This window comes from Bidens hawaiensis, unplaced genomic scaffold (assembly GCF_021521415.1).
Source record: "Bidens hawaiensis isolate Kalapana, Puna unplaced genomic scaffold, B.hawaiensis_p1.1 tig00006190_1, whole genome shotgun sequence".
Taxonomy (NCBI): domain Eukaryota; kingdom Viridiplantae; phylum Streptophyta; class Magnoliopsida; order Asterales; family Asteraceae; genus Bidens; species Bidens hawaiensis.
The window spans coordinates 462,730-482,597 of NW_027491410.1; the positions used below are offsets into that span (position 1 = coordinate 462,730).

The 19,868-nt window shown below is 33.7% G+C and overlaps 2 protein-coding genes across 2 annotated transcripts in view; one reads left to right on the forward strand and one right to left on the reverse strand.

Annotated features, from left to right (window-relative positions):
• Positions 1–19,868, forward strand: part of LOC143631663 (uncharacterized) — a 251,885-nt gene that overhangs the window by 33,691 nt on the left and 198,326 nt on the right. The gene's annotated exons all lie outside the window — the stretch shown is intronic.
• On the reverse strand, positions 2,810–6,973 carry LOC143631662 (indole-3-pyruvate monooxygenase YUCCA6-like). Its single transcript, XM_077100353.1, has 4 exons — positions 6,101–6,973; positions 4,083–4,331; positions 3,418–3,540; positions 2,810–3,235 (listed from the first exon to the last, which is right to left on the reverse strand). The coding sequence occupies exons 1-4, from the start codon at positions 6,962–6,964 to the stop codon at positions 3,014–3,016; spliced, it is 1,458 nt and encodes a 485-aa protein (XP_076956468.1). The 5' UTR covers positions 6,965–6,973; the 3' UTR covers positions 2,810–3,013.

A 19,868-nucleotide genomic window follows, 5' to 3' on the forward strand; every position in this document is an offset into this window, starting at 1 on the left:
TCAGCAACAATTAATCAACGAGAACACGTAACAGAATGTTGAAAAACATGTTGACATTGAAAAGCTGAATGATAGAGTTAAGCAGCTGGAGACTGATCTTCCTTTATCATCTAAACTTGCAAGTGAGTTTAGGAAGGAACTTGACTCCTCACTTATCAGTGTGTGGACGGATTTTGAATGCCTTGAGTCTCGTGTTGGTGGATTGGAAAATTCTGAGAATTTGGAGGTTCGGAGGTTGATGGATAAAAGTGATAGGTTTCAGGGTTTAGTTGATAGACTGCAAGAGCAGATTGAGGAAGAATGTGACGTGCAAGGATGTGTGAATGAGTTGCTTGTCAATCGGCACCTCACGGTCATGGAGGTTATGAGATTGACTGATGAGGATGTTGAGAACATGAGGGTTCACTTGATGGCGAAGTTTAGACGGTTTCTACGTGTAGCTGAGCCAAGGGCTGAGCAAGTGAGTCGACGACAAACCTTGCTTTCTGATTTAGCCACTGATACCGAAAGTGTCAGAGATCTAGGAAGTGTACATGGCTTCCTATACATGGGAGAAACATGTAATGTTGAAGGTGAATGAGGTTCAGGCTCGAAGACTGCTAATGAGCCTGAAGTAGTTGTTGGGACCGTCATGGGCACCGAGCCTGTTGTTACTACTGCTGTTACATTTGAGCAGGTCAGTACTACAAGCTCAACACTTGTTGCACCCACCACTAGTGCACAAGTAAGTGCTGAGTTCACCACCGCTACGATTATTCGTCCTGATGTTCAACTAGTAGCACAATGTGGTGGTGATGATGGTGATGACGGTGATGATGAGGATGATGATGACGAGTCTGGTGGTGGAGACAAGGAGGATGATGACAAGGATGATGAACATGAGTATGATAATTATGATGAGCCTCGTGGTGGTGGAAATGGTGATGGTAGTGGAAGTGGTAGTGGTGATGCTAGTGGAAATAAGGCGGCTGATATTGAGCCGTTAAAGGAGGCCTAGAAAACAAGGGAAACAGAGGCTGCGGTGGAGGCTGAGCTCGCCTCTTTTCTAAATGTTTGTTCATGAGTAGGTACCGTTCCTATTGTTGAGAAAGCCAGTGAAGAAAATAATGATGATGATGATGACGGCATCAACTATTCTCCCAACCCCGACACACCAACAACTGGGGAGAATGTTGAGCCAACCGTTGACAAGCAAGTTGTCACTCCTGTTGCTGCTCCTGCTAGAAGATGGTCAAGACGAGGAATCAAATACTATGGTGTGAATAGGATGGGAAGCATACGATCGAGGTCGAAGCCGTATCATGATTCGAGTCTCATTGTGTATGCCAAATACCACAAAGATAACAAAAGTTGTGTTGTCATACGTACAAATAGAGATCTTACATATCTCACTATGCGAGATATGCACACCTTGTCGAAACTCAACATGAATTTCTTTCTAAAGACGGTGGCTCGAGATGACCAGGTGAACACTATCGAATCATTCTCCAAGAATAAGTTTTTAAGAAGAGAATGGAGAGCTGAATACCCGACGTTCGCTGTCAATCCGGGTAGGCCATTCAAGGTGAAGAAGATTAATCCATTCAACAACAAGCCGTCCAAAGAAAGACTCTACAGAATGCCCGGAAATCATGGCGAGCCGATCTTTCATAGGATGCCTTTCGAGGATGACTTTCTTCACGACTTCATCGCATGGGAGTTCGACAACGAATTCGGTGACATTATCATACATTGCCCTCACAGTCATGAGCTCACGTTCTTTGATGAGCATGAACTGGTAGGACTTGGACTCAGCGATCTCAGGAAACTAGTTGAGTCGCCACTCTGCACAGTTGAAGACGTTCGTCGTGACATCACGGACGCCATCGTTGGGAAGTTCAACAAGTTTGACAGATTACTTGTTGAAAAATAACCATATGTAGAAAATCCAGACGATGTTTTCGACTATGAGTCCGAATGCGAGTGGTGAGAAGGAATTAAAGCAAATATTAAAGACTAGAGGGAGATTGTAAGGCCCGGTTTTGTTATTAAGTCTTTCGTATTTGTTACGTGTTAGTTTACGTTTATGTTTTGTTACGTTTAAATGTGTTGGGCCCGAGGCCTTGTGTAATTGGTGCCCATTGGGCTTCTATCAATGATAAGGTGTATGATAATACACACACTATATATAGTGTGTGTATAGCATACACCAAGGGTAACCTTTTGCAAATAATATTATCCAAACCCCTCCCTCTCCTAACTCACGACTACACCCACACACCATAAGATCCGAGATCTCGGTCCTTGCTAGTTTTTTCCGCCAACTAGTAGAGAGGTTCATCCAAGACGACTAGTACTTAGTTTGTTGTGTTGTTTGATCCGGTCACAGGACCTACATACCATCATATATTCCGTAATCTAGAAGTTAATCATGATCCATATCTGTATGAGTTATTTGCTTAAACACAATTAGTTGTTGTCTTGAAGATACGAGACATCTCAAAATTTACACAACGCCATTACAGTACATATAAAATACAATAATAAGATTAATTCATTAAAAAAAGAGCGTGTAAAGCAAAAAAAATCTTGTTATAGAAATGTTATACTTCACGTATAAATTCAACCTTTTATCTCCGTTGATCTCTCATTACATGAATTGTTGTCAGAAAAAAAAAAGAAAAGAAAAATTACAGGAACTAGTTTATTTATTGCCAACTCAAACAAGGTGGTCGCACCTAGGTACATAGATCAACTCAAATATGCTTTTTTGTTTGATATAACTGTTCTACATATATGTACAAACACAATTATCACACTTGCAACTATCAAAATTCAAAACCTAGAATGACCCAACAATCTTTGCCCTCTCTAGTTCCATTAAAATTTGCTAATTAAAGCAATTGCTTTGTACTAACAAAATTTTGTGATTCACTTTGAGATCAATGGAATGTGTGTTACCTAACAAGACTCTGGAAAAAGGCAAAAGAATATATAAAATAAAAAAAAACCGCAAAACAAATAAAAATCAAAACTAGGGTTGCAATGACATTAATGATCGTTTTGTTGTTACGAGATGATTGGATTCTAATTTCCAACATTTACCAATGTCTTCAGCTATTCGCTTAGCATCCATCGATGCACCAAGCAAGCCACGCTTGGTGAACCCTACAGCATAAAGTCCGCATGCACCTTTCCAACCGTTAGGAAATGGTCTCCGAGAGTATCCGTCTTGCTCTGAGAACATCTCTTTCTCCTAGACACGGGAATATATATTTTTAGTTTAAATGATAATAAGTTAGCATATTCATCCTAGTAATTTAACTTTATAGATAATCTTACTTTTACTATTCTTACTACGTATATATTATTTTAATATTTGTAAGAAAATATAATTTTAATTTTCTTAAAAAAGAAAAATAATGGAGAGAAAAGTACCTTTAGCCAAGATGGTACATTGCTTTTGTATCCTGTTGCTAAAATAATTGCATCAAAATTCTCTGTCTCCCCATTAGAAAATTGTACGCTATGATCCTCAATTTGTTGAATGCTTGGATATATCTACAAGTATTAAAAATACAAATCAGCACAAAAGGTTTACTTAAAAAAAGGATGTCAAATAGTTTTTATTTAAATTTTTTTTTTCTGGATTCTTACAAACCTGTAAACTTTTATAATGGTATATATAAGATTTCAACTATTTATAAAAACGATTTGATTACTTTTAAAACCAGTTAATTTTACCACCTTTACTTTGTGGGCATGTACGGACAAGATTAGGAGTGTTGGTTGTTTTAAAAAAATGTACAAACACTTATTGTCTCTTCATTTCCTTAAATATACTAACCTTGATGAGTTTTCAAGAGAGTTAAAAAAGTTCTAGGTTCAAAAGCTAAAAGAGTTAAGTGAAAAGCATGTATGGGTATAAATGGAGATATTTGTGAACATATGATATGATTAAACAAATCTAAAACCAATGATTGTAGATTTGAATAAAAGGAAATCCAATATTTCAATGTACAATGATACAAGAAGGTTTTAAGGAAATGAAAACCACAACAAAGTTAAAAAGAAAAGCATCCATAAATAGTAACTAGGTTTACCTTGATGTCTCCACTTTTGATCTTGGCTAGGGCCCCAACATCCAACACCGGTGTCTTGCCAGATATGTTCTTGAGCTCGAGTGGTCCCACCGTGGGCCGGTCAAGTCCAAACCTAGCGGTGTTTCCAAGTATTAGCCATGACACGAACAACAGAAACCGGTCAACTAATCTCACTGGTAACCACTTGAGCATCCACATGGACAACCCAAAAGTCGATTTTCCCAACATATCTCGTGGTAGGACATGTACCTGATTTTCAATTTAACCATCCACTAGTAAGTTGAATTGTACTTTTTCGCAAATGAGGACTATAACACGAATATCAAACACATAATACAGTGTTCTCAACAAGATCACCTAAATATGGCTATAACAAAGGGTAAACAACATAAACACAAACTTCTCTATCTTTATACCATTTGCTACAATTATTTTTTATCTTGTTATAACCAAACAATTTCTCAAATTATATAGTATTTCATTCTGTTACTATGAAATTTAAGGGGTTAAAATCTTCTTTTTTTCCTATAGGATTGTGACTAACAAAATATAAAGAGCAAATAAAGGTGTCACAAGTCTTTTTGCCTTTCTTGGAGTGGTAGTTCACTTTCATATATTGAGGGCCATGCACACCATATATTAAAGGACCCTTTACAGTAATGAAACGCTCTTGTAATTATGAATTTTATTTTAGGCTTTTTTTTGGCATATATAAATATTTGTTTAAGGTGCTTTTCAGGAATGGAGTTCCATCCTCGATTTCTCCCATACGCTTGAGATCGATTACCAAGAAAGTGACCTTTTTTTAAAAAAGAATTTTCTACTAATTACATGATCTTTTTATATTTTAATACTAATTTAATAAATAAATATAAAATATAAACTTTTATTCAAGCATTTTTTGATCTTTATTGTTAATCAGTGTATATAGATAACATTGAATGCTGTAAAAAAGTTGAATAAATTTCATATTCATAAAATAATAATTGCGAAAAAATAAACACTTTATGATAATCTGTGTGCTGATAAAAAATGAAAAAAATTAATTAGCTTTGTGTTTATAAAAATTATTTATAATAATGATATAGGATTATAAAACTAATACATGAAACTAGCTAATTTACTCATTTTATTATTGTGTAGAAAAAAAATTATGTGACCATATCATAAATATACCCAAGAAATATTTATAAAACTTTTTCATTAATTAGGTATGACTTTTGGATCTTAGATCGATGGGCCCTCATTTATAGAGTGAACTATAATACTTTGTGAACCAATATATCCGATTGAGTTAGTAAACATATATAAATCAAAACTCACTTAATGCAAATAACTTCAAAAAATGAAAATTAACATGCTAGATTTGATTAATACACTAGAAAATATAAGAAAAATATTTTCGCTAATTACAACTAACAAATTCCCAAGTTTTTCCCACATCTATAGATTGAATAATATAATCTTAGATTTTAATTATTAAAAAATTTTGAGAATCACATAATCATTTTTACTATGTTGTCTAGATATGATGAAAGAGAATGAGATGCGGTTATATATAATCGCTTTACTATCATAAATAATACGATAAGTACCATGTCTTATGACGTTTTACTTGAGAATTTTTCATAATAAACATGTTTAATACTCCCTCCGTCCCATTATAAGTGTTATAGTTTAATTTTTCAAGTTTTTCTTGTTTAACTTTGACCGACAATATTTTTGTTTGTGTTATATAATACTTGATGTAAAATATATGAATGGATTGGGTTTTAAATGTATTTTACATTGATATAATTTTCATCAAGTATTATATGACACAGAAAAAAAAAATATTTATGATCAAAGTTGCAAAAGAAATACTTGAAAAGTCAAACTATAACACTTATAATGGGACGAAGGGAGTATAATATATTTATCAAGCTGCCTACCCCTCATATAATTTACTCCTAGAAAAACCATTTAACCTAATTTGAAATAATAATCAAGAGTAATTTAAGAGGGAAAGAAATACTCACAGCATCCCTAACAACAAGTGAAGGTTTAGCATTGTGATTGCAAAGATCCAAACACACTTCCATTCCTGAATTCCCACAGCCCACCACCAACACTTTCTTCCCATTATAAATGCTACCACTTTTATACTCTGATGTATGCTTCACCTCGCCACAAAACTCCCCTATCCCTTTAATCTCCGGGACCACCGCCTCGGCATTCTCTCCGGTAGCCACCACTAACCACCGGCTAACATACTCTATCTCCTCCCCTTTCATCCCAACACTCTTCACTCTCCACATCCCTATACTCTCATCAAACTCAGCCCTCTCCACACTCGAATCAAAAACCGGGTTGATACTAAACCTTTTTCCATACGCCTTTAAATAATCAATAAACTGTTGTTTGTCAGGATATGTTGGAAAATCCTTAGGGAAAGGCATAAGTGGCAATTCACAAAATCTTTTAGGAAGGTGTAACCGGAGCCGGTCATAGGTTTTGAGCTGCCAAAGGGATGCTATACAGTTTGATCGTTCAATCAAGACACTCGGGACTCCTTGCTCTTTTAGACAAGCAGCCGTAGCGAGTCCTGATGGTCCGGCGCCAACGATGACCGGTCCAGCAACCCATACTTGACGTCTAAGTTTACAATATGAAAACACATAATGAGGATCATGAGCCATTTTGCCTTGTATTTCTTTTGTATTGTCCATCTTTTTATGTTGTTTTGGAAAATTCAAGAAAATGGATTTGTGGGTTGGATTAAATGGGATTAATGAGAGAGAGATGGAGATGGTGATATATGAATGCACACATTCCTTTTGTTCGTATGAGATGGTGTTATGAATTAAATTTGGTTGAGTGTATATATGAGGGTCAAGTGGCATGGAGGAACTAATGGGAGTGGGGACATATATATAGGTTTTTTTTCTTTTAACCTTTTATATTATGTTTTTTTAAATTATTTGGGTTATATGGTCTATATGTGACCTAACAATAAAATTGGGTCATATTTATATTACAAGTTATTAAATAATAGATAAGAAAATATGTACATGTAGTTAATACTATATATTTTATTTATCTCTTATAAAAAATACAGAAAAAATTCATTTTAAAACGATTAAATAGGTTTATAACAGTTTCAAAACCATTTTAAATGTCGCGTTGCAAAATGTATTTAAAACGGTTTAAAAACAAGTGTAAAATGGTATCTAAAACGACGCTTCAAAAACCATCGTAAAATGGCACACAAAAACAACGCTTTAAAAACCGCTATAGAATGGTAGTAGATAACCACACTTCAATACCAAAAACCACGCTTATTTGTAGTAAAGAAATACTCCCTCCGTCTCATTATAAGTGTAATTTGTCCAATTACAAGTGTCTACTTTCAAAATTTATTAGCCAATTTCCTAGTTTACCATTAAACACAAACAACTAACATTAATAAACAATATAAAGGGGGGCCACTTTTCAAGGGCATTATTGTCATTTGGTAAGAAAAAAATTAATCATTCAATCCACCTTAAACTTTGTGTTTTTCAAACATTAACACTTATAATGGAACGAAGGAAGTATTGAAAAGACTGTTGTAAATTATATTAAAAAACAAAACGCTTGAATATATCAAAAACAATTCTTCTACACATTTGATTTAATTTTTTAATTTAAATTATGTTTGCAGTAACCAACACATTATAGTAACTAAAAGCCTAAATCCAATTTATATACATAAATCATCTTACATTTATACAAAACTGGTCTAACCTATAAATAAAATATAAACGCACACACACACAATATTACTTCTACCTCTCCGCATTTGTAACATCCTACCTTTTATAATAATAAATAAAAGAATTTCGTTTAGTTAATGATGTGTTATTATTTAGTTAAGTTAAATATAAATAATAGAGTGTGGGCTTGAACAATAAATGATGGAATAAGAGATGGTGATGGGCCTTATGTCCATGGCTTAGAGGTATTTAAACACCATTAAATCTCCATAAACCCCCCCCCCCCCTTTTCCTACATCCGGCCTACCTACACACTCAAAAAAAAAAAAGCACAAAAACACTCTAATACAACCCAGATTCAGATCTGGGCTAAAGAGAGGAAGATTTCGTGATTCAAGCAGCATCAAACAAAATTAAACCCATCTAGATCACGTGTTAAATCAGATTCGGACCACACCGGATCCGAGAAAGGTACGTTCTTGTGGTAAAGGTTAGGCTTTTTAGGTTAGTTTGCCATAGGATTTGATATTAGGGCAAATCGGGCTGTATAATGTAAGAAAAACATAAACTTGATCCTAAACAAATTGTTTTAAATTAAACGGGAGAACCGGGTAATATTCGGTCCATGCTAAAGCAAGAAAATGAAGTTGTTACGGCCCAAAACTCATTTTATCATTAAAACGGGCATAACGAGATGTAAGGAAGTGATTATAATGGATAGAAATGAAAAAAGAGATTCGAATCGAGTTCCTAAGAAACTCAATTTGTATGGAGAAAAATACGAATCGAATCGAAATGTAACAAATCGAAATAAAACGAATTGAATCAAATTGAAACGAATCAAATCGAATGGAAACGAATCGAAGCGAACTGAAACTCGATTCGATTAGAATGAAAACTCGATTATATTAGAATGAAAACCCAATTCAATTCTAATGAAAACTCGATTCAATTAGAATGAAACTCGACTCAAATGAAACTCAATTCATTTAAAGATGCATTTTTCTAATGAGTTTTTTTAATTAACTCCAGCCATGGGCTCTGCCCCTTGGACCCTGCTAGGGGCTGCTGCCCACTAGAACCCTGTTGCCATGAGTGCTGCCCCTGGACCCTCGTTCGTTAGGGGTTTTACTAACCTAGAAATATGATTTTGGTTAGGAGTAGTTTAGTGATGTTCGTAAATTGTACACAGCTAGTCGTGCCCGGTTGAGAACAGATGTGACCATAAACTCAAAAAGGAATTGGATCCATGTGAGTTTCTAGCCCATTTCTTTGTTATGTTTTCGGGGCTGTGTGCATACTCTTATGTGTTTAGTTACTACACTTACCTTAAGTGATAAGTGTATGCTATGTGGATGTTTAATGGATGAGATACGAATGTTATAGAAAATGTAAGAGTATGTATGGATGTATGGTTCTATGGAAAGAAAGGACCAGACCCTAATAATATCTGAGATAGAATGAGCCAAACGCTACTAATATCTGAGATAGGAATGGAATGGATCAGACTCTACTAATATCTGAGATAGAAGGGACCATACCTTAGTAATATCTGAGATAGAAGGGACTAGACCCTAGTAATATATGAGATAGAAGGGACCGAACCCTACTAATATATGAGATGGTAGAGATAGTTATGCATGTAGTATGAAAGAATTTTTGTATGTATGTAAGAAGGAATGTATGAAATGAAGGTAAACAAGTTAAGTATATAATATGTATCTTCGGATGCGTATATGTAAGTATGTGTATGAAATGTATGATGCTTGATTAACTAGAACTCAGTTAGCGTAGGTAACTTTTAGTATGTACGCATGTAAATAGGCTAAGACGGCTAGCTTGAGGGAGACACATGACATTAGACTGAAGAGGCTGACATCTTAAAATAGGCTAAGACAGCTTACAGATGCAATATTCCGATCTATAAACATAAGCACATAATAAGCTAATCCTTACTGAAATTACATAAAGAAAACATAGATCTACAACTTTAAAATAACAAAATCAAGCTCAAAAATCCTAACTAAAATTATAGACACAATCAACGAAGTATAACTCAAAACAAATTTAGATAAACGCGGATGCATTTTGAAGAGTGGATTGTGAGAGATAAAGTATTTTAGAAAGCCATATTTAGAGGTTAAAGAGGGAAGATAAAGTTTATGAAAATTTTCAAATGAGGGAAATGAAAGTACTATGCATTGGTGAGAGGGACCCTCAAAATCCTAAACAACTCTAGTTTTAAATAAACAACGTTACTTACAATAAGTTCAATAAAAACACAAATTTTCTTTTATTTACAACGGTTTTCAATGGTGGGAGGGAATTACCTCAAAACTTTAAACAACACTATCTTTCAATAAACAACTCTGTTTTACAATATGTTTAATAAACAATGCTAGTTTTCTTATCTATAATGGTGGAAGGGAAACTTAAAACTTTAAACAACACTACTTTTCAATAAGTACTATAAACAATGCTAGTTTTCCTCTTATTTACAATGGTATTCAGGAGGAAACCTCAATATTTTAAACAACGCTAGTTATCAATAAACATCTCTATTTTTCAATAAGTTCAATAACAATGCTAGTTTCTTCTTATTTACAACGGGTTTAGAAAATTGTTCTTTTTAAAACGGTGGATTACATCTTATTCAACGGTTGACCTTCATACCGTTGTAAAAGATTTTTATGACCGGTGTTAATAGACGTTTTTGTAGTAGTGTATTTCTGATCAATAAACATGGTTATATATATTTATCTCGAGATTAGATAATGAATAAAAATGTTTGGATAATCATTAGGGAGAACCGATTAAATAAAATTAACAAAAATGAAAAGTTGATAAAAAGTTCAAGAGAGAAATCGGTTTCACTTATAGAAATTTATATTCAGAGGGAAGATTATAAATCAAAATATCTAACTTAGAAAACAAATATTTTTCGTTTATAAAACCTATATGTAACCCTTTAAAAAAACCCTTAGATCACTTCTTTAGCATGTCAAATTCGGATTAACCTATTTGTTAAACAATCGTGTTTGGATTAATGAACGAGTTTTGTTAGCTTACCCAAAACTTCTTTTTTCTTTTTCTTTTGTTTTCACATTGTGCTTCGGGTCATGTCAAGACTTGTCATCATGTTGTAAGTTGTAACCTTATTCTTAAGACTAAGAGCATTCTCAATTCATTCTTCAAATTATGTGAGAAGGTTCTCTATTTTTAAGAGATGATTAAAAAAGGTTGTGAGAGGAAGAGAGGGAAAATATTATTGTTCGTGGTTAAATTTGACGAAACACACTGTTCACCTCTATAATTTTTTAATGTTTTTCAAAAATAGTTGTGAGTGAATGAGAGAAAAATGGTAATAATAAAATTATAAAAAAATATCATTTAATTAAAAATAAGAGAAAAAAAATAATGATTTTAGTGTTATTAAAGAAATGAAGATGATGGAGAATGGATTGAAAATGTTAATATCTCTCTCACTTGAAGTTGAACGAAGGTTTTTTTTTCTTTTGTTACTTTCTCATATGATGATGATGCTACATGATGAAATCAAATGAGAAATAAGAAATAAAAAATTAAATCAAAATCATCACTTTAATTAAATTAAATCACTTTTATTGGTATAGTTAATTTTGTCAAGAAAATTGTTGAATAGGATTGTCATGTCAACATCATAAAACAATAAAGAAAATAAATAAATATATTTTTTTTAAACAGCAGAATGGAAATTAAATATAACATAATAGGATTTGATGATTTGTGGATGCAACTTTTAACTCATGGACAAAATAGATACGAAATATAAAGTTTTTAGCTTATTGGAACATCAAACCACTAAATGACTAAATAAATCCATCATGTGTTGGATAGAAAACAATTTTATAATTAATGTTGTGAACTTTGGATATTGCATTTCATCAGAATCACCTTTCATTTTATAGAAATCAAAGGTATTGGTATTAATCGTGTCATGTAGATTGAATAATTAGTACTTGGAACTAATAAATACAGTTAAAAAAAAGAACTAATAAATATATTAAATTACTCGTGTTATGTTGAAGTCAGTTAAGTTTGTCTGTTGTTCATTTATGAATATTAGTGAAATAAATTGAGTTGATAACAATTTATATAATTAATTATTACAGCTCAAATGAAATTATGTTATAATTATAATATAATTGGTGTGTATGTTTTTTATTTTTAAAACGACCAACAAAAAACGATTATGTTGAAACCATCAAGATTACAAGGCTGGGCCTAGCCAGAAGCTAACCCACAGCACCAAACCACCAGAAGGAAACACCAAAGCCAAAAAATTCAAATAGTTACACATTAAATCTACTCCACCTCTTTCATGACAAAGACACACTACCCGATCTATTTTTAACCCAATAAAAATTAAGAGCCTTTATATCCCCCACCACCCTTTCCGCCGTTACCGCTTGGACATTAAACACCATTTCGTTTCTTGCCTTCCAGAAGCACCACATCGAAGCAAGACAAACCTCGTGGTAAGATTTCGCCTTTCTTCTAGGAAACTTAGTAAACTTGTATAAGTCAAGAATATCTTGAATGTTAAACACGAAGATATGAGGAACTTTACACCATAATGTAATAGACTGTCATACCGCCTGAGCCAAACTGCAAAAAAAATAAAGACATGCTCAATTGTCTCGTCCGATTCACCACAAGCCGGATAGTCCACCTGACCGACCATAATAACTCGTTTAGCTAGCAAGACGCGAACCGATACCCTATTGAGTTTCGCGCGCCAAGTGAGAATACCCACTTTGCTTGGGACCCAAGTATTCCATACAATTGTATAACCTAGATTATCATATCGGACTTCTCTAATTTTCCCTTTCAAGCTTGAAGTTGAGTAAGCTTCTTTAGTACCCAAAACCCAATTTACTGAGTCGGATCCGGCCACCATATTACTTTCGCACAATAACCCGTTGCCAAGCAACACAATTAATCTTCGACTTGTCTTCCGACACCCCAAAAGATAAGTCTTCTAAGACGCTCCAACTTTTCTAACACTCCATCTGGGACCCGAAACATAGAAAAAAGTAAATCAGTAAGGCGTTCAACACCGACTTGATAAGCGTGACCTGGCCCCCAAAAGACAACACCTTTGCTTTCCAAATTGACAACCTTTTTTGGAACAATTCCACCACCCGGCTCCCACGCCGAGATGAGGTTCATATATCCACAATTTGTAGACCTAGATGCTAAAACGGGAAAACCCCATTCGACACCGAAGTAACTCGCGATCTATTGAATTTCAGCCGGAGACACGCACATCCCAAAGATCCGATACTTTGACAGATGTACTTTTAACCTGAACACCATATGAAAACATCTAAGTATATGAAAAATATTTCGAGCATTCAAATCTTCCCATCTCCCCACAAAAACCGCATCATCGGCATAAATGAGGTGAGACAAGGTCGACCCATTAAGACCACTTCTTAGTCTCCGGAAGATACCCGTATCCTCTACACGCTTCATCATCACTGTTAACGCTCCATGGCAATGATAAATAAGAACGGTGATAAAGGGTCAACTTGGCGGAGACCCCGAAAGCAAGTAAATTCCTGGGTCGGGGAACCATTTACCAACTGTTTTTAAAAGCACACCATTTTTCTTTGAGAGACAAATTTCTTTTAATCATTGTCATATGTGGTACTTAAAACCAAAACCTTCTTTCCTTCAAAACCTAGATATATTAAAGTCTTTGCCTTTACCAATAGATCCCACTTTATAAGTAGGGTTAGAACAAATCAATATGACTTATGAACATTAAGTGATGATGAATACTTTAAGACACAAAATTAATTTCTTTTTTGAAAGTTAATAGTTGAAAGGAAATAAAAATAAAATCTTAACACTTTTAGATACTCAAGAAAATAATATATATATATATATATATATATATATATATAACATATTAACACCTTTTAATAATTCCCATCCTAACTCTAAATAGGAACTTAAGAGAAAAAAAACCCTTAAACGCGTTAATAGTTAACTGGTTTTGTTTGATTAAACCATTTTATAAAATAAGTTGTGTTTGGGTTAACAAGTTTAATAAAACGTGTTCTGTCAGCCAACACGAAACCTATGTTTATTCATGTCATTAGTAACTGTCGCTCGTGTTCAATTTTTGTTTTGGAAGCGAATGTGAGTGCGTTAGAGATTGGAGTAATCAAGTTATTAGTTCCTAGCATTTAATGGTTATCATCAAGGACTAAATTCGGGATAGGTTATTTACCTTGAAGTGGTTATTTACCATTTTACCTTATAAGAACTAAGTTCGTGGTAAGTTATACATTGTAATAAAGGAAAACTAACATTGAGTGGTATGAAGGCGTAGGATAAGATTTTGAGTTTCTAGTGTGAGGCCAGTGAGGGTTTAATTTCTGTCGTAGTAAAAAATATGTAACTTAGACATATGACTAGATTTGTCGTTCTAAAGAAAAAAAAAGTAAACGTAATACTCTGCGTAATATATATTAAACTTTATACAATTACAATATATGTAATTAAATACATATACTTAAGAATCTTTTTCTTAAATACAATACTTTAATTTATCTAAATTGTATGTATAATTCTTTTAATTATATTTAGGGGAAAGTGAATATTGGGTTGTTAAACATCTAACCTTAAATACGAAACTCCCAAAATTACGTAATTTTGAGTCAAATTTATTAAAAAATAATTTTATCTATTAAATTTCTAATTTCTCTTCATTTTCTCATCCTCACTCCCCCATCTCTCGTATTCACATATCATCACAATCTCATGATTAAATAACTAATTTTTTCCCGTTGATCACACATTGAACTTGCAAGTCAATTATACTTTACGATCGATCAAATGAATAGATTAAAAAAAGTTATTCACTGCTTAAAATTGAACACCTACTAGTGATCCACTTGCATTGCCATTAATGACTTTACATGAGAGAGCTCATTTTTCATTGTTACCAGATAAATTGACTTTACATAAAATAAGAAAGAAAAAAAGAAAAAATAAAAAAAATATTTAAAAAAATCCATTACAGGTACAAAGTAAGAATCAAATATTTGGGGTTGTTTACCAACCTCGTTCATGGATTGAACTGCAAGGACGTAAGAAGCTTATATTAGAAACAATCCCTATAACTTGCTATCTGTTAAGATTTATGGTTAGTGGTGTAGGCATGTATCAATAGGAAATGATGTATATTATATAGGTATAATATTGGGGATGAAAAAAAATAGGAGAGAAATAAGAAAAATAACAAATAAAATTACCTTTTAATGAATTTGACTCAAAACTACGTAATTTTTAGGGTTTCGCATCTAAGGTTAGATGCTTAACAGTCTCATATTCACTTTCCCTTTATACTTAACGCGTTTTATTATATTATCAACGAATGTTCATGATATAAACGAACCTCACTTACAAAATTAATTAATTTGTTAAGATATTTGCATTATATTTTCTTTTTAGTTGATTTGATATCACTAGCTGGTTCCATATTCCTAGAAAAACATATCCAAGTTGATTATTATATAATTTGACAATAATATATTTAAAAGACTTTAGGTTGATCTCCAACTTAAGTATATAGAATACTTTCACATACCTATTTTGTAAATCCCTAAATATAACTAAATTGAGTGCTAAAGATGTTCATCTAGTTCTTGTTCACCCTTCCTAAAATAACTTTAAAGTGTGAATCAATCATAACACATAAAAAGGGAATGCTATTGGTTCTTTTAAAGGATTATTTATATATTCAAAAGGATATTGTATAAGATAAAGAACCATTTTACTATAATTGTTTAGTTTTTGTTATCCCATCAAAATGTATTGTACGTTCTTTCAAACATTCGAGTTTGTTTCTAATGAAAATTTGACAATATACAAAGACTGAGACGTAATAGTGAGACCACCGTTGAAAGTATAGGAACGCTTAAGTTTTGAGATGTCCAAAGATAAAAGATTATGGACGTTTAATGAATGGATTTTGAGTTTCTTGAATCGACTAATTATTCAAAATTTTAAAATTTGAAGCTAAATTTGAGTTTAATTTTTATTCAAATAAGATTCAAATAAACAAATTCGAACTGTAAGTCCCCGGTGCGATGGTGATCGATACGAGATCCGCACGATGTTTAGGAGTGCGGAATCCTCCTAGACTCGCTTATGTTGTTGGAGACGAATAACACAATAACACACAAACAAACACACGAACGAAATAAATAGATCTGTAGACCGCTTTATATATTAATCAAAACACATTACATACCAAAAGAGAAAACATGTTACGGCCGACCCGAGGTGAGCTCTACCTCGGGTCTGCCCACGAGACTCTCCCTATCTATTTTCTAGACAACTTTTCTGCTCTCACTCTCTTTTTTTTTTCAACACCTAACCCTAAACATAACATACATATATATAGATAAACATCTACGCGGGCTTGGGCCTATGGTGAAGTTGTCCTAACTCCACCAACACGTGAAGTTGTTCTAACTTCACCAACACGTGAAGTTGTTCTAACTTCACCCATGACGAAATTGGTTCACTCCACAGCTTCTCCCCAACTAGTCGGAATTGCATAGCGACGGTCACAAAATGCATCAACAGACTACCCCTTGACCGTTGCTCTCAATTCTAACAAACACAAAAGATCATCTGTTACAAAACATGCACCAACAGATTCCCTCTTTTCCGTTGCTCTTCTGTGTTCTTCTTCTGGTAGGACACGATCTTCAGACATTGCACTGTAATCTTCAAACATGAACTTCACATATATACGCAACATCAATCCTGTCTTCAACCAGCAGTGTCTGAAACTGTCTTGTAGCATCACAAATCTACCAATCACCCGGCGTCTTCCATATCAGATCTCCTCTTCAGTGTAAGCCCCTCCGAACTATATCGATCGAGATCTTTGACCTGCATCCCAGTGCCTAATCGATCATCTCAACCATTCGGTTAGTAAGATAAGGTTCAATCTTCAACTACTCAACAGTAAGTGATCAGTTTCATTAGAAAACCACCTTGACAGAATCTAACACACATGCCCTGTAATAATCATCAAAAGCTTAACCAAACCTCCATGATCTTTATTACCCGAGCATCCATGATCACCAAAAACATTATTACCAAATTTTTCCTCAATGATCCTCCTTTCATATAAACGATATATAAAAATTTTCGTTCAAGAAAATTTCCCGAATATACCCTTTTTTTATTTTGGGAATACCATATCTTGAACATCGGAGGAAAAAGGAAAGCATATCGTTAACTTCACCCGTTAATTTCACCTGATAACTTCACCACCTAATAAGTTCACCAGATAACTTCACCACCTGATAACTTCGCCAACCAATAACTTCGCCAGCCAATAACTTCTCCCTTTGTTAACTTCACCTTCCAGTAACTTCGTCAAAACCCTAAAATTCCAGCGACAACTTCGCCAAAACCCTATAACTTCGCCAAAACCGTCTTTTTCAACTAAACCAGATCTGAAACGTGCCAAAAACACCAAAACGCAGATCTCGAACCATAGCATAAGAGCCTACGGCTCTGATACCACTTGTAAGTCCCCGGTGCGATGGTGATCGATACGAGATCCGCACGATGTCTAGGAGTGCAGTATCCTCCTAGACTCACTTATGGTGTTGAAGACAAAGAACACAATAACATAAAAACAAACACACGAACGAAATAAATAGATCTGCAGACCGCTTTATATATTAATCAAAACACATTACATACCGAAAGAGAAAACATGTTACGGCCGACCCGAGGTGAGCTCTACCTCGGGTCTGCTCACGAGACTCTCCCTATCTGTTTTCTCTAGACAACTTTTCTGCTTTCACTCTCTCTTTTTTTTATCAACACCTAACCCTAAACATAACATACATATATATAGATAAACATCTACGCGGGCTTGGGCCTATGGTGAAGTTGTCCTAACTTCACCAACACGTGAAGTTGTCCAAATTCACCAACACGTGAAGTTGTTATAACTTCACCTATGACGAAGTTGGCTCCCTCCACAACTTATCCCCAACTAGTCGGAATTGCGTAGCAACGGTCACAAAATGCATCAACACGGACTCATGTCAAATTTGAATATGAGTAATTCAAATTCTTAATCTACCTGAATTTATGTGACTTAATTTGAACACGTATTTGATGAAAACAATAATAATTTATTTCTTTCAATTTTCAAAACTACCTACGTGAATGTTTTCAACATAAACAGATAAGTTTACGAAACTAATAATTCATCAAAATATCAAATAACTTAAATGTAAGTTGTAACATTAAATGTGTATACATTTTAGAAATACTTCTATAGCTGTAATTTACTATTCACCCTGCATTGACTGTAATATTATTATGTTTTGATTTTTATAAACTAAGAGCATTCTCAGCAAGTCCTCTATTTTTTGTGAGTAGATTAATTCTTTATATTATATAGAGTAGTTGTAAGTGGTTGTGAGTGAATGATATAGAAAAACTTTTGTTGGTGAGTAAATTTGGAGAAACACTGTTCATCATCTATATTTTTTAATATTTTTTGAAATTGGTTGTGAGTGATTGAGAGAGAAAATATAATGATATAAGTATGAAATAATATTATTTAATTGAGAAACAGAGAGAAAATGTAGTGTGTTTTAGTGTAATTATAAAGATGGAGATAGATATGCTACCGGGAATACTCTAATATATGTTTCTACCCCTGAAAATAATTAGAATTATCATATGTCCCCTGAAATCAATATATGTTTGAACCCCTTTTTTCTTTCTCCCTTTTCAACGTTCATTTTGTTAGGTTTTCATATTTATTTTCCTTAGCCATAGCTAGGATTACACTAACCGTATTTAGCTTGGCCACTAGATTAAGCATGTCATCATAGTTTATTCCGGTTTTTGAGGAAAACCATGAGCCTTGCCTTAATCTATGTTTTGTGTTCTGTTGATCCATTCCACATATGTACGTAGTTTCGGCCAATAATACATACACGATATCATTTTTATCCCTAGTAGGACCGGTTTTGACCTAGTTTTGAGTTTATCAGATATACGAACATCTATTGGACTGAATACAACATACATGCAAGAAGTTGTTATCTATAGGCCTTGTACAAGCGTCCAAGGGTTCCGTTCATGTAGAAAATTTTTGTTAGGAAAGTGTTTTCATATCATGTGAGTTTTATTTCCCATAATTTAACTGTTGTGAATCAGTATGCATACATGCAAGGTTATGTGTAGTGTATAAAAGAAAAGAAGTTTTAAATGAAAATTTTTATGAGTTTTAAATAACAGTCTAAATCCGTCAATAATGCTTCATGCGAATTTACCCATGGGATGGGAACATGATTGAATTGTGGTGGTAGTTAGTGGAAAATAGGGGGACTAGTTTCAACGATAGTAGTGCAATGCCTTTGTGGCATTATCAACAATTGCAATTGCATAGAAAGTAACGACGATCACTTGGTAAATACTTGAGTCACAACCTATAGTAGCATAAATGTAGACTTCGACATTTAGTTTTAAATTTATAATTGAAAGTATTTATGTAGGTGAGCCTATGTATGCAGTGTAAAGTTTTGTTTTATACTTATCTTTTATGCTTTGGGCATGTATCTATTATTTTAAAATAATTGTATTGAATGATTAAAAACTAAAGATAGAACTCACTCAGTGATGTAGACTTTTGTGTGTACATTAGGTTGGTGGGTTGTTTGAAACAATAACAAGGATACACGGGCATTTGGACGGGCTATCCGATCTGAAGACTGTTATCCCTTTTAGTTGAGCTTATTTGTTTACTTTCAATTTAAAGAAAACTTATGGCACTTTGTTCAAATTTTGATTTTGTATGAGATAATTATGCTGCTTGTGTGTTTAAATTATAAGTTTAAAAACTATTTTGCATGTGTAAACCCAACCTCTTAGATGCCAAATTTTACGATGTTTAAGCTTCGTTTATGTCGTATTTAGGTTGTTGTATGTGTTTTAGAGCAATTGGTTA

What these genes read in the sequence shown, in the direction of transcription:
- LOC143631662 (XM_077100353.1), bottom strand. Translation starts at nt 6,964, where the DNA reads ATGCCACTTGACCCTCATATATACACTCAACCAAATTTAATTCATAAC. An exon ending in TCAAAAGTGGAGACATCAAG is followed by an intron (nt 3,541 to 4,082) that starts GTAAACCTAGTT and finishes TAATACTTGTAG; the next exon opens with ATATATCCAAGCATTCAACA. An exon ending in ATGTACCATCTTGGCTAAAG is followed by an intron (nt 3,236 to 3,417) that starts GTACTTTTCTCT and finishes TCCCGTGTCTAG; the next exon opens with GAGAAAGAGATGTTCTCAGA.